Source organism: Heteronotia binoei, chromosome 21 (genome assembly GCF_032191835.1).
Source record: "Heteronotia binoei isolate CCM8104 ecotype False Entrance Well chromosome 21, APGP_CSIRO_Hbin_v1, whole genome shotgun sequence".
Taxonomy (NCBI): domain Eukaryota; kingdom Metazoa; phylum Chordata; class Lepidosauria; order Squamata; family Gekkonidae; genus Heteronotia; species Heteronotia binoei.
Window position 1 is genome coordinate 31173729 of NC_083243.1, and position 16011 is coordinate 31189739.

Sequence of the window (16011 nt, forward strand, 5' to 3'; positions counted from 1 at the left end):
CCAATGATGTCAGCCCTTCCCACTCTGCAGGAAAATCCTGAGCAGAGTTACACCCTCCTAAGCCCCCTGACTTTTAATGGATGTAAACAACTGCTTGAGATGGCACTGCTGTACACCTTAAAATTTAATACCTTCAGCAGACTGTAAAATCCTTGGTCAAAACTCCAGAATGAGAAGTTTCAATCCTGATTGGTCTATGAAATGCATTTCACGGTCCAGTAGAAATTCCACAATCAAATGGAGGTTACCCCATCATCAATGTTCTGCCTAATCTTCAAAAGCAAGAGGGTTGCGTGGCCTCAGTCTGCAGACCAGGCCATCTAATGGCCTTAAAGTCCCCATGTCCACAACTTTAAAGCTCTGTGGTGGAACCAGCTGGAATTCAAACCTCTGCAGAAATTTGGCCATCACCACTTTAGCCTCCATCTGGAACAAACAAACAAAGCTGATACAGTGAGCTGACCAAAGCAGTTTTTGATACAGGAGGGCACAGAACAAAAACCCTGTGTCTGTTCATGTGTTGCATTGGACAAAACGATGTTCATTTTTTAAAAACTCATGATACAGAGGTCCCCCATGAGGTCCCCATTTTCTGCCACCCACCAAGTATTTTCAGAAAGTGGACAGGCCCAGAGGGGGCATTATTATATAACAACATTTTCATTTTAAAAGGCATCTTGTTAAACCGAGTTTATGCCTGACATGCTGAAAATTGACTATGAGAGTTGTGCATACCCTCCCTCGACGTTTTGTGGTTGGGTCTGCCTCCTGTGAGAGCCACTGTGTGATTGTGCCCACCACACTGTCAGAATTGCAAAAATGTCCACAGGCTCAAAAAAATTGGGCACCCCGACAGGGTATATGCTTAGAAATCATACACCCTGAAAAAATGAGTGCAAATCTGTTCTCGTGCTATTTGAAAAAATATACTTTAAATATAATCTTTTTTTAAAAAATAACCTTTTAAAAATTCTTACTGTACTACTGACAGGAATAAAAAAGGTAAAGGTAGTCCCCTGTGCAAGCACCAGTCATTTCCGACTCTAGGGTGACGTTGCATCACAACATTTTCATGACAGACTTTTTATGGGATGGTTTGCCATTGCCTTCCCGTCATCTACACTTTCCCCCCAGCAAGCTTGGTACTCATTTTACCAACCTCGGAAGGATGGAAGGCTGAGTAAACTTTGAGTTGGCTACCTGAACCCAGCTTCCACTGGGATCAAACTCAGGTCGTGAGCAGAGAGCTTGGACTGCAGTACTGCAGCTTTACCACTCTGCGTCACAGGGCTGCCTACTGACAGAAATAGAATACTCTAAAAATAGTTGATACTGAGGGGGAAAAAATACCGCAGTAACTGCCCTACTGAGGAAACACAGAGAAAACTGAATAAAGGACATCCCAAGTCTCAAATTACTCTAAACGAAAGTCCTAGGAGGCAAAGCAAATGATTTATAGTTGGTCCCCCTTTTCCAAAAGACCCCAGGCAAGACTATCTAGGTAGGACAGGAAAGTTGGGCTAAAAGAGGAAAGCTATGCCAAGCTCCTATATAAAGGAGTAAAGACCTTAAGCAATGACAGCAGTCTGAGCTATGTCCTGATGGATACACTGAGATCCAGTCAAATGTGTTAAGGCAGAATTATTCAGGAGAGATTGTGACACTGCCACCTGTTTTTGATGGCAGTTAGGCTTCTTAAGTTTTTATAAGGGTTTTTTTTGTAACAATGGTTTTTTAAATTATTATACAGATACAGAAAAGGGGGGGGGGGTATTGAAATCAGTTTTTATAGATCTTTACTTGTAAATATAACCTACTACTTTGTGTCCAGTTTCAGAGAAAAGAGGATGAAAAGCACCCAAAATAAATGGCCACCTCCACCCAAGGCCTAACATCAGACACCAAGAGCTCAACAGAAATCAGTCTGAATTTTTGAACATTTGCTGAAGTAACATGGTGGTGGTGCTGTCAGGTGGTAGCTGACTTATGGCGACCCCCAGGATTTTCAAGGCAAGAGACAGAAAGAGGTGGTCGGCCACTACTGGCTTTGTGTAGCAATTCTGAACTTCCTTGGTGGTCTCCCATCCAGGTGCTAATCAGGGCTGACCCTGCTTAGCTTCCATGATCAGATGTCATCGGGCTAGCCTGGGCCATCCAGGTCAAGGCTGGAGATTTTCTAAATCTTAACATTTTCTAAATCTTGCCAGCAAACATTCTGTATATTCCCTCTGGCAGGCTATTCCAAAAGATGGGTGCTACCACCAAGAAGGCTGTAGCTCCTGCAAAGATCAATCACACTTCTTTTACGGAGGAGCGTTTTGCCTCTGAAGAACTATCGCCTTCTTGGGAACACCCTTTGGAATCACCCCTTCACTTGTCTAGAACTGCACTATTCTAATTAACTGTATTTTTGCTTTCTTAATCATTCTTTTAAGTATGTTCCATTCTCAGCCAGCAAGGAGTGAGAACTTCAGAAAAGAAATAGAAATCCTTTATTGTAAAAGAGATAGGAACAGTATCATACTGAGAGAGGAAATGTAAGAGAAATGATTCTAGCTATCAATCTAGGCGAGGATGAAGAAAGACTAAAGAGGAAAAGAAGATGAAGATGATGATATTGGACTTATACCTCGCCCTATACTCAATCTCAGAGCGGCTTACAATCTTCTCCTTTATCTTCCCCCACAGACACACACACAACAGACACCCTGTGAGGTAGGTGGGGTTGAGAGGGGCCTCCCAGAAGCTGCCCTTTCAAGGACAGCTCTGCGATAGCTATGGTTGACCCAAGGCCATTCCAGCAGCTGCAAGTGGAGGAATGGGGAATCAAATAGGGCATGTCTGGCCTTCATACTGGTTTGGGAGAGAAGCAGGAAGAGAAGTGAGAAGGAAGGAATCCCTAAGAGGAGCATTCTGGGTAATGAGACAGCAGCAGAACAGACAAGAGCAAAGAATATAGAAACAGACCTACCCAACCTTGCTACTTCTACTGCCCCTCTGTAGCATGGACATGCTGTGTACACTGCACAGTCCTCCACTTCCAGCAATGGTGACCTTACCTGTGAAAATATCTGCCCGATGCAGGAACGTGGCCCCAAGGAAAATGGGAAATAGCAATAGTAAGGCCTAAAAAATAAATTCCAGGAAAGCAATCAAGCATTTCTATGGTTTTGTCCAAATGAGATATACCTATACTTCAGAAATTAAACAGGATCTCAGCAACACTAAACATTTATCCCAGCTCCAGTTTTTGTTGAGTCAGAAGGTGTTTTATCCCACTGGAATTCAGGGCTTTTTTTGTAGCAGGAACTCCTTTGCATATTAGGTCACACACCCCTGAGCACTTAGTCCGGGGCCTACTGTAAGCTCCAGTAGGATTGGCTACATCAGGAGTGTGTGGCCTAATATGCAAAGGAGTTCCTGCTACAAAAAAAGCCCTGGGAATTATCATCCTGGAAGGCACTTCCACTTAAGTCATCACTTGTAAGCATATTAAGTACTTCACTGATGAGATTGGGCCATCCAGGTCAGGGATTGTAATACATCCATTTTGTTGGAACAAAGAATGTTGAACACAGTTCTCCCAATATGCAGGACCACAGACTCACTTGGGTTGATCTTTGCCAAATCGGTCAGGATCGAAAATCAGTGGGTCCTTGAAAAACTTTTCCATGCGTCCCATGATATATGTATTGAACTGCCAAGAGAAGATAAACATTTAAATTTCTAGGTATGAAACAGGATACAAATACAACAGCCATCTTCAGCAGCAGGCAAATACTTATCTAACCATGTTGTTCCAATGAACAAACAAAAATTCTGCATTTAGGCTGCCCAGGTTCCACAAGGTAATTCTGTGTCTTGGATATAATACAAAATTGAATAAATGTGCCTTGTTTTGTATGATGAATTCTATGTTATTTGTTCATTCAGGTTTTTAAAGTCATGTATACTTTTTGGGACATTAAAATAGACAATCCTTTTTAAAAGAACTCTTGAAGCAGGCGTTGAGATCTCAGAAGGGCCATCTCATGGGGATTCTGGGTTCTTCTGGAAACTGGCATTCCTGAACTACGGTAAGTTCTTTGAGGAAACTCACATACCTGATCAAAAAAAGGATGTTTGCAGATCAGGCTAATGGTCAGAAGTGTTATGATGAGGAGACACAACAGTACACAGAGGGTGGAGCATTGTTGCCTGTTTCCCAGAATTCCAAGCCTAGAGCCTCATGGGGTAGTGGCTGATGATGTCATGAAGCGGCACCTACTGAATAGCAGTATTCATGATAGTACTTTTGCAGCCTACTAGTTACTGTACTACAGGCCATAGTAGTCACCTACACAAGACATCTCTTAGTATATGAAGTTAGTCGTGTGGATTTAAATAGCTGGGTAGTTACCGTACTAATAATTTTTTTTTAAAAAATGGAAAGTCGCTGTGAAAAAAATGTAAATGGTTGTCGAGTTGGTGGTTCCCATCTCTAATTAACATAGGTATTTATTACAGGCGTGCACAGCAATATTAGAAGAACCCCAAAAGTGTGTGTGGTACTTGGTAGCCCTGATATTTCAATGTGCTGCCTGGAGACCTTAAAAGTGAGCCCAAAAGACTTCAGACCTGGCTGGGGTTTGGGTGGGTGGGAATGGGATGGCCTACCATAAGTCAATTTGAAACCACAAAAGTGTTAAATAAATCTGATATGCTGAAAGGTTGCTTAATTTATTCATCTAAACTGAACTGCATTTTAAGCCTTGGATGCCTAAGTAGGCCCAGTATTCTAGGCTGACCACAGACTTTATTCAGTGGTCCCATAGGAACACAAGTATTAAAAAGCACAAACTTACTGGCCAAAGTAATAATATTCCATCCAGTGATACAATAGCACTCTAGGGTTGCCAACCTCCAGGTGGTGGCTGGTGATTTTCTGCTATTACAACTGGGCCGAGGTCAGACATACATAAACTGATGAGATGGGCACTGATGGATTTTATGTGGTTGTCCAAACATCAGCATCTGGCAATGGCCATTGACTCGTTCGTGTCCCGCACTGTCACGACTGGGATGTAGACTTTTTTGATAATGCATTAAATCCGGACCAAGAATGCTTCTGACAACTCCTGCGCGTATTTTCTATGTTTGAACGATCCATCGTAGCCGACTCATTGCAAGCACATCCGTTTTCCTGCGAGAGCCCACCCCAAGTGATATTATTTTGCCAGCAATTGCTTGACTCAGCCTTCCAACCTTCCGAGGTCGGTAAAATGAGTACCCAGCTTGCTGGGGGGAAAGTGCAATGACAAACCACCCCGTAAAAGGTCTGCCGTGAAAACGTTGTGAAAGCAGCATCACCCCAGAGTCAGAAATGACTGGTGCTTAATGCAGCTCACAGGACATGGTTCATACCATGATTACAATAAAATACAGTTAATACAATAAAATACAGTTAAAATACAATTGTGCACAGGGGACCTTTCCTAAATGGGGGGGGGGGAGGCAGATCGCCTGTCTTTGCGGTCTCCCCACCAGGCGGGGAGATGGCAAAGGCAGTTCCTGGGCTTCCCCCCCTTTAAATACCCAGGTGGAGTGTTTAAATGTGAGGGAAAGGCAGATCGCCCAACTTTGCCTTTTCCCCGCCAGGTGGAGAGATGGCAAAGAGAGCTCCCGTGCTCCCCCCCCCCCCCCATTTAAACACCCCAGTGTGGTGTTTAAATGGGGGGGATGAATATAACCCACTTTTGTGGTCTCCCCACCAGGCAGAGAGATGGCAAAGAGAGTTCCTGTGCTCCCCCCCCATTTAAACACCCTGGCGGGATGTTCATGTTTTTTGTGACAGTCTACATTGTTTGATGCCCATTCCGGCCTGTTCCAGCTTTTACCCTGTCCCATTTAAATGGGGGGGGGGGGGGAGAGGATGACCCACCTTTGCCATCTCCCTGCCAGGTGGAGAGACAGCAAAGAGAGCTCCCGGACTTCCCCTCCCTAGCCGGGTGTTTAAATGGGGGGAGGGGCAGATTGCCCAGCTTTGCTGGCACTTTTAAAAAAACAAACAAACAACCAAGCATGATATCCCATGGTACTGTGCTTGCGCGAGTGCAGAATGCCATCTCAAAAAACGAGGTCCAGTTGAGACCTCTGATTAATCAAGCTTAGAACTGAAGGATGGAGGGATGTCTGATCAGGAAACTCATTGTAAAAAAGCTGCGGAGTATAATAGCAATGCGTTAGGGATGGATTTAATGGTGAGCGTGACCGTGGCCCTGATCTCTAGGCAACAGAGAGATCATGAGAGAAAATGGCAACTTTGGAAGGTGGTCTCTATGGCAGTGGACCCCACTGGAGTCCTTCCCCTGTCTTCCCCAAATGCTGCCCTCCTCAGCATCCACCACCAAAATCCCCAGGTATTTTCCAAACTGGAGCTGGCAACCCTATGAAGGAATGATAACGTAAAATCAGAAATGTGTAACCCTGAAATTTTTTGCAAACAGAGCCCTCTGAGAAAAGCTCAGACTTCTTTCAGTGGGGATGAGGATGGAAGAAAATGTCAGGGACAGAAATTAAAGTGATCGTGTAGAGAAAAATCATACAGCTATATCTTATTTGCAATGATGTGGATGGCCAGCCCTGGGCTAGCCCAATCTTGTCAGATATTGGAAGCGAAGCAGGGTTGGCCCTGATTAGTATTTGGATGGGAGACCACTGATGACATCCAGGGTTACGACGCAGATGTAGGCAATGGCAAACAGCCTTTGAACACCTCTCACACTGAAAACCCTATGGGCTGTGACTTGGTGGCACTTTGCACCTCACACCTTATTCAATTTGTACGCTACTCCACATTTCCTTCATCTACTTCACTTTTTAAAATGAAGGCTGGAGACTCAAGAGAAGTAGCAGGGGATAGGTACTAGATACACTTGCCTGACACACACCCCTCAGTCTCACAACTGCATGCCTTCGGGCAGCCTATCTTGTAGGCAATCATAGATAACAGACTCACAACTACAGTGGTGCCTGCTGGAATTCTGACCCCTTCTACGACGCCTTCCTTTCCTGTCCAGCGTACAGTGCCTGGAACTGGTGGATACAATCGCAGGACTTCTTTGAGGACCTAAAAGAGGGAACACAGATGCATCTCAGGGTACACAAAGGAGTCACTCCTTCCTTTAGCATACCACATTTCAGGTAGGTAAAAGGAATGGACCTGCATCTGGAACACCTTGCTTGATGCCCTAGGGTGGGTTACCGGGGTGGGGGTGTTCAGCAAAAATTTCATCTTTAGCTTAGTACAGGGGTGGCCAAACTGTGGCTCGGGAGTCGCATGTGGCTCTCAAAGCCCCCACCACCTTGTCAACTGGCTTGGAGAAGGCATTTCTCTCTTTATATCACTTCTCCAAGCCAATGCTTGGAGAATGCATTTAAAGTTAAAGTTGCTTTCTTTCCTTCCCTCCCATCTATGTGCCTCTCTTCCTTCCTATCTTGTGGCTCTCAAACATCTGACATTTGTTCTGTGTGGGTCTTACATTAAGCAAGTATGGCCACCCCTGGCTTAGTGTCACAGTTGTGACCTTTCACATTTGGTCGATGCTACAGAGAAACGCAGTTACCAACAAGAAGCGTCAGACCTTTATTGCATGACCAGAATGAAGTCTTCAGGCATCACTTCTAATCAATATTAAATAGTGTCTGATTTGATGCGGGGCTTCTGCACATACTTTATGCCTTCTCTTCTCATGCAGAGAATTCTGGTTAGAAATTAACATGTAAGAACAATGGAAGAGCTCTGTTGCATCAGAAATAACAAATCCCACCCCTTCTTTCAAAAGCTAAAAGTTATAAAACTAAGAAAATTTTGCAGGCCTGGAAAACGAGGAGAGAATATCCAACTGATACGTAAATTGCACAGCATCAAGACAAGAGAACTTAACTAAACGGTACTATTTTAAATAATTCCATGTTCTCCTGGTTCAAATACCATTCCTTAAAAACAACAAGATTTTAAGAGATGTTATGAATTATTACACAACAAATGACTAACAGTGTTCAAATTATGTATGATATACAGGGCTCTTTTTTTTCTGGAAAAAAGAGGTGCTGGAACTCAATGGAGAAACACATGAGTGCCCCTCATGAACTTTTAAACATTTTTTGAGAATTTTGTTTCCACGAAGGGGTTCCAGAACTCTGTTCCACTGTGTTCCCCCAGAAAATAAGCCCTGAATATAAATGAGACAAAGAATGTGGTGGGCGCGTAATGCCAGTGTAGCCGTCCTTGTGAGATGGTGGGTGGCAAAAACTCTAGCAGTGGTTTGATGAGACACTCTACTGCCACAGAGTGGTAGAATCAGAGTAATACAGAACTCAAATGCTGCACGCCCAGCATTTTGAATAACAGAAGATATTACTGCACTATATTAGCATTTGCTGCTATACCCAGATCTTAGCAACTGCTTTAATCTAATCTCAGCTATACTTATCACCCAGTTACTTATGCGTCTTGACTCTAACTAGACCTTCCTGGCCACCAACCGATATGTAAGGCTTCAGGAAATCTGTTTCAATGCATCCGAAGAAGTGTGAATGCACATGAAGGTTTATATCCAGAAGTAAACTCTGTGGGTCTTAAAGGTTCCACTGGACTCAAACTTTGTTCACTTCATAGTTAGAAGATCCAATGAGGCCTTGTTTCTTAAGTTCTGTATTGCAGGTAAAGAGCTCTGAGCTACCGATTATTTAAAAGTCCCATTTGGAAGCCAATACTATAATTTTTATTTGATTTATTTATATTCTGCCTTTCTCCCCAGTGGGGACCCGAAGTGGCGTATGTCATTCTCCTCTCCTGTTTTATCCTCACAATAACCCTGGGAGGTAGGCTAGGCTGAGAGCGGCTGGCTCAAAGTCAACCATCAAACTTCCATGGCAGATTCAAAGCCAAGTTTCCCAGATCATAGTCCCACCCGTAACCACTATACTACACTGGCTCCTTGTGGTCTTACAGCACAGTAAAGGATCCAGGACAGCTTTGAATTGCCTGGAATCTCATTTTTCAGCTTCACCTGTATTAAGTAGTACCTGTGATAAATACTGGAGGTTCCCCAGATCTTCATAGCTAATGTCTCTCTTTACACCAACAACCGCATCTACTTCAGCCAGAAGTCTAACAAGTACAGATAGAAGAATTTCAGTCAATTGCCTACTCACCTTAAAGCTAAAACAAGTACTTCTGTATTTGAAAATATAAGAATTAACCTGCAAGAACTGCAATTTCTCACCAACATTTCTTTATTCAGTCCCTGTACTCAGTGTTCCAATTGTAATTATTTAAACTAGTTTAACGCAACAATGAATGCAGTGTCATAACAGTGTCAATGTACTTCCAGGAGAATAAAATGGGTACTGGATAAAATTAATTATCATGCAAGAGCCATAAAGATTAAATTATACTGATGTTCCAAGAGATTACATAAAAGCAATCTATAAAAGCCCTTTATTTCATAAACACATCTCAGTTACGTTATCCTTTCAATAAATTTTTAACTCACAGTGATATCTTAAGCAATAATTATACCAGGGGTGGCCAATCTGTGGCTTGGGAGTCACATGTGGCTCTTTCACACACATTGTGAAAGCTCCCACTACTCCATCAGCTAGCTTGGAGAAAGTATTTCTCTCTAAATCACTCTTGCAAGCCAAATCAACCTGCAGCTTAGAGAATGCATTTAAAGTTAAAGTTGCTTTCTTTCCACCTCTCCCTCCCCATCTATTTGCCTTCCTTCCTACTTTCCTTCCATCTCTCAAACATCTGACATTAATGTCTTGCAGGTCTCAAACATCTGACGTTTATTCTATGTGGCTCTTATGTTAAACAAGTTTGGCCGCCTCTGAGTTATACCCCTTTAATCTCATAGACCTTAATGGACTAAAGAGAGTATCTGGATGGCACTGCGAAGTACAACATCAACATCAGTGGAGGGGCCTTAAGAAAATAAGAGAACATTTTGGAGCAGCCCAGTGGCCCATCCAGTCCAACACTCTGTGTCACAAAGTGGCCAAAAAACCCAGGTGCCATCAGGAGGTCCACCAGTGGGGCCAGGACACTAGAAGCCCTCCCACTGTTAACCCCCCCCCCCACCCCAAGCACCAAGAATACAGAGCATCACTTGCCCAGACAGAGTTTCATCCATACCTTGTGGCTAATAGCCACTGATGGACCTCTGCTCCATATGTTTATCCAATCTCCTCGAGAGCCAGTTTGGTATAGTGGTTAAGTGTGCAGACTCTTATTTGGGAGAACCGGGTTTGATTCCCCACTCCTCCACTTGCACCTGCTAGCATGGCCTTGGGTCAGCCATAACCCTGGCAGAGGTTGTCCTTGAAAGGGCAGCTGCTGTGAAAGCCCTCTCCAGCCCCATCCACCTCACAGGGTGTCTGTTGTGGGGGAGGAAGGTAAAGGAGATTGTGAGCTGCTCTGAGACTCTTCAGAGTGGAGGGCGGGATATAAATCCAGTATCATCATCTTCTTCTTCTTAAAGCTGGCTATGCTTGTAGCTGCCACCACCTCCTGTGACAGTGAATTCCATTTGTTATCACCCTTCCTGGATGTTTGAGCACCTTCACCTCCATTCCATGTTTGTTGGCCTTCCAGAGCAACCAGCTGGCCACTATGATGTTGGATGGACTAGATGGAGCACTGATCTGATCCAGCAAAACATGCCTCATGCCCTTACATAACATTTAAAGAGCTTTTCATCCACAATATAATCTTTCCTTTTTATTACTTGTGCAATTTTCAAAATAAATATATATTCTACTAATTATTGAATTAGCTATCAGATATGTTGTTAATATCAGGTCCTCTGAATGGAAAGGCTAGGGAGGTAGAAGGGATTTTAAAAAATGATTTCTCCATTATTGACAGATTCACAAATCATATCTGTCAACATGATCTTGTACCCAAAAATGAACAGGCTACGTTAACTCCCTGAATCAGAAAACTTTAAAAGAAAGGAGCCCATGAAGGCTCAGTTTACCTACTTTGCCATTACTTCTGGTTGCCGTCCCAACTCCATGATTGCAAAAGTCAACTGATTTGCAGTGGTGTCATGACCTGCATGAAAGAAAATCAAGTGAGGTAGGGGATGTGGAGGGAAATAAAACAAGAAACTGGACATACCCATTTATCCAACACAGGAAATCCAAATTTAAATACTTCCAACATAATGACCAAAATTTAAACTCTCACTTATCTGGAGGGATGGATGGATGGAGGGAGGGATGGATGGAGATAGTTCACAGCAAGCCAGCTAGGTTGGACTGCAGCTGTGTGAGAAATTCCTTGATCTGATCCTTCCCTCAGCTAATAAAATACTTGCCTTGCAAGTAGCTGAGTGGGAGGGCATTCAGGAGTGATCTTTGGGGGTCCCTGGGCAAACCCTGCCTCCCAGGATGGGTCCCCAGAAGAACTGCTAATTCTAGCTGAATCTGAAGAAGTGAGCAGTGACTCACAAAAGCTCATGCCCTGCCACAAATTTTGTTAGTCTTTAAGGTGCTACTGAACTCTTGCTCTTTCAAACAAGAAAAGGTAGCCAAGGAGGAGGAAAGCATTGCTCCATCCTCCCATTTCCAGGAGTGATTCCTGTACTCCTTTCCCAGTTTTAACCTTGTTTTCCATTACATGTGCACTGCACCCATTATGGATGCAAAATCAGATTCCTTCCTAATCACTAGTATGTGAACTAATTCAAATTATGATTTCACTTGTACGCAAACCACAATTTGTGTCAGTGGACATACATGTAGAGCCAGTTTGGTGTAGTGGTTAAGTGTGTGGACTCTTATCTGGGAGAACCGGGTTTGATTCCCCACTCCTCCACTTGCAGCTGCTGGAATGGCCTTGGGTCAGCCATAGCTCTGGCAGAGGTTGTCCTTGAAAGGGCAACTTCTGAGAGAGCTCTCTCTCAACCCCTTCTACCTCACAGGGTGTCTGTTGTGGGGGAGGAAGTTAAAGGAGATTGTAAGCTGCTCTGAGACTCTTTGGAGTGGAGGGCGGGATATAAATCCAATATCTTCTTCTTCAAATGTCATCACAGAAAGGAATGGAAGGGGGAATTTCCTTCTGTGAAGTGGAACCTAGAAAAAGTTGGCTTCCTAATTGGAAATGATTTGCAGGGAGGCAAGTTGGTATTTGTGCATGTCTTTGCCACACATGCACACACATGAAGGTGCTGTGATGATTTGTGGTACAACAATTAACTGGAAAACATTTTCCAGGTTTGAATGCATACAGAACATTTAAAGTACTGAATACAATTAGGAGGCGCACTGATACAACGATGGAATTTAGCAATAGAAGACAACTCACTATGGTTGAGTCCATGCCCAGATTCTCCATGGATGCTCAGTCTGCAAAAATTCCCATACAGGAAATGCCTTTTTATGCTAAGGATGCAGAGAGCTCACAATGAGAAATTTCACTCTCTAAATACTAGAACGTGGGGTTATCCAGTGAAGCTCATGGGCAGTAGATTTGGGACAGTCAAAAGGTAATACTTCTTTACACAGAGAAAGATTAAAATATGGAATTTGCTGCCAGAGGATGTAGTGATGGCCACAGGCTCAGATAGTTTTAAAAGAGAATTAGACAGATTCGTGGAGGATAGGTCTATCAGAGGCAACCAGCCATAGTGACTGAGAGGAACCTCCAAATTCAGAGGGACTAAATTTCTGAATCCCAGAGTCAGGAGGCACTGGGATTCTCTGCACTGCTGTTGGCCCAGAAGAACTGGTTGATCACTGTGTGAGACAGGATACTGGACTAGATGGACCACTGGTATGATCCAACAAGGTTTTTCTTATGTTCTTACCCTAGTACAGGGGTGGCCAACGGTAGCTCTTCAGATGTTTTTTGCCTACAACTCCCATCAGCCCCAGCCATCAGCTGGCTGGGGCTGATGGGAGTTGTAGGCAAAAAACATCTGGAGAGCTACCGTTGGCCACCCCTGCCCTAGTATCAAGTGGTGTATGACATATTATCACTTTGAACTGCTCTTTGGTCTAGAGATTATTCCTGCAATTTAAGCCCAATTCTCATTTATTTGGCATGAACTTTAGCCGTTCACGTTCAAAAAGCAATGACCCCAAGGCTGATAATTCATTTATTAATATCAACTTGGCCAATTCATTGACCCAGATTAATTCCCTGATGTGAATGCCAATGCTCATCAGAATATACATTTGCATCCCCGTTTGGATAGACCCTTGGAAGCCTGATTCTAACATGTGCAGATTTTCTTTGGTAGATCAGAATGTTTATGTGTTAAAAGAAGGGCAACAGCTCCACAAACCGGCAAAGAAGAAGGTGATGAAGTTGTCCAGCATGCTCTCATAATCGCAATCCCCCTCCTGTGCTGTTGAGGCAGGAAACATAGAGCAAAGGTTGACACTTTCCTCCAAAGGTACAAGAGGGCAAAAATACAATATGGCTCTGGTCTGGAGCCAAGCAAATGCCTACAGAACAGAAGGAAGTGACAACAAAACATACAAAACAAAGATGGTGGGTGGAAAACCACTTTTGTTTATTGCGGTTCCAATAAAGTCATTTTAAGTCCAAGATTCTTCTACAGTGACAACACAGAAAATATTTTCTGAAAGAAGCTGCCTGAGGAACTTTAATCATGCAGTTAGCTAGAATGGGAAGGGAAGTTTCTGCTTTCTGGGTGGGTCATTATAGAATCACAGAATCATAAAATCATAGCGTTGGAAGGGACCTCCAGGGTCATCTAATCCAACCCCCTGCTGCAGGGGCCTTGCACAATGCAGGAAATTCACAAATTTCACTGTTTACAAGCTGATCTTCTGTCCATCTTTAGGCTCTGACCCTCAGGCTAAGAGTCAAAGGTCAACAGCCTTTTGGTTCTCCCCTTAGGCTCTTGCTCTGGCACAAGAACACCCAGGCCAAAATACCTATGTCCAGAAAAGAAAGCAAACTCAGAAAGGTGTTACTCAGCTGCTGTTAACTAGCAGGATTCTTCCTAGTTTCTCCCTACATTCACATATGAAGACACCAAACAGTGGTTTCTTTCCTACCTGCATTCTTCAAGATCTGAGTGAGAATATCCAAAGGAGTCTCCTCTCCATTCTGAATAGCCTTGCACCTCTGCTCAATACATTCCTTCCCAGTATGACGTACCAGTCTCAAACTTTCTTGAATCTCTTTCACCACTTTTCTGTTCCCTGGGATGTACTATATAGATAACAGATGTTATCATGAGCATAGAAGCATACAGCAAAACATGGCATGACAGAGGGTGTGATTTAAGCCATATGCTTCCTTGTCAAGGCAGGGAGAGATTGAAGGTAGACTGTCAGACCCCTGGTACATTTTTGGTGGATCAAGGAGCACTTGCAGGTTGCTGGGAATCTGACAAACAAGTCTGAATTACCTGGACTGCAGTCTGATCCTGCAAAGCACTTTTGTTCTTAAGAAAGGGATGTAAGATTACTTTTTGCAGGTTAAAAAGAGCAGGAGTACAGTAGAAGATGATGATATTGGATTTATATCCCGCCCTACAGTCTGAACTGAAGCTCAGAGTCTCAGAACAGTCACAATCTCCTTTACCTTCCCCACCCCCCCCCCCACAACAGACATCCTGTGAGGTAGGTGAGGCTGAGAGAGCTCTCCCAGAAGCTGCCCTTTCAAGGACAGCCCTGCGAGAGCTATGGCTGACCCAAGGCCATTTCAGCAGGTGCAAGTGGAGGAATGGAGAATCAAACCCGGTTCTCTCAGATAAGAGTCCGCACACTTAACCACTACACCAAACTAGCTCTCTTAAAGACTAACAAAATATGTGGCAGGGTATGAGACACTGAACTGAGCAGTGACTCAGAAAAGCTCATATCCTGCTACATATTTTGTTAGTCTTTAAGGTGCTCCTGGACTCTTGCTGTTTTTTACTGCAGCAAACAGACCAACATGGCTATCCATCTTGATCTTTTTCCAGGTTAGTTATGCCATAGCTGTCAGGAGATCATGAATACGCACTCTTGGGTTTCTAAAGTCTGGGCATTCTAATAAGGGATTCCTGCAAGACCTGTTCTCAGGTCTTCCTTGTCTTAATTCATTCAGCTCGTTCCCCTGTCTCCTGCTTCTGGGATTTGTTTTTTCTGCCCTTTCTTCATGCACCATGCATTTTCACCCTTGCCGTTACTTGATTTCAGATTCTAAGCCTGGGAAAGGACCTTGTGATTTTAACAAAAAAAATTATTGTACACCACTTAGCAATTTTGCATGTGTCAGTCTGAAGCAGGTATGGGACCAGTGCCAGTCCAACATCCAGCTTTAAAATACAGAACCTGTGTTCGCAGGGGCTTCCCTCTCCAGTTAACAGTTATGTACTGTCAAAGAACACTAGGTCAACACCCCTGTTGGCATGGGTTTGTGGCCTGCAGGCAAGTAGGAATACAAATCTGGGCACAAGCAGGTCAAACTAATGGCCAAACTAGAATGTGAGGCTCTTTCTGGAGTTTTGTTTTAAGAGAAGCACCAGATGTACAGGACCTCCGTTTGGGCTAGGGCAGGAGTGGCCAAACTTGCGTAACATAAGAGCCACATAGAATAAACATCAGATGTTTGAGAGCCGCAAGACATGAACATCAAATGTTGGAAGGAAGGAAGGCAAATAGGGAGGAGGAGGTAGAGGTGGAAAGAAACTAACTTTTAACTTTAGATGCCTTTCCCAAGCCAGCCAGCAAGGTGGTGGGGTCCTGGAGAGCCACACAATGTGTGTGAAAGAGCCCCATGTGGCTCCTGAACCACAGTTTGGCCACCCTTGGGCTAGGGCTACAGTGCAAGTTGAGAGGGGGTTTCACTATGCATCAATAAAAACTAATCCCCCCCCCCTTGCCTTTTTTTCTTGGCTAATAAGAGCCAGTTTGGTGTAATGGTTAAGTGTGCGGACTCTTATCTGGGAGAACCGGGTTTGATTCCCCACTCCTCCACTTACACCTGCTGAGATG

General features: G+C 43.8%; 1 protein-coding gene across 1 annotated transcript in view; it reads right to left on the reverse strand.

Moving 5' to 3' along the window:
- Positions 1-106: 106 nt before the first annotated feature.
- LOC132589973 (cholesterol 24-hydroxylase-like) overlaps positions 107-16011 on the reverse strand; it is a 29504-nt gene continuing 13599 nt past the window's right edge. Inside the window, exons 8-15 of the mRNA XM_060262779.1 lie at positions 14083-14239; positions 13341-13403; positions 11032-11104; positions 9070-9154; positions 6998-7108; positions 3609-3697; positions 3060-3126; positions 107-426 (exon numbers count right to left, since the gene is read on the reverse strand). Of these exons, the coding sequence (XP_060118762.1) occupies positions 268-426; positions 3060-3126; positions 3609-3697; positions 6998-7108; positions 9070-9154; positions 11032-11104; positions 13341-13403; positions 14083-14239 (804 nt within the window). The 3' untranslated portion in view covers positions 107-267. The remainder of the gene's footprint in view (positions 427-3059; positions 3127-3608; positions 3698-6997; positions 7109-9069; positions 9155-11031; positions 11105-13340; positions 13404-14082; positions 14240-16011) is intronic.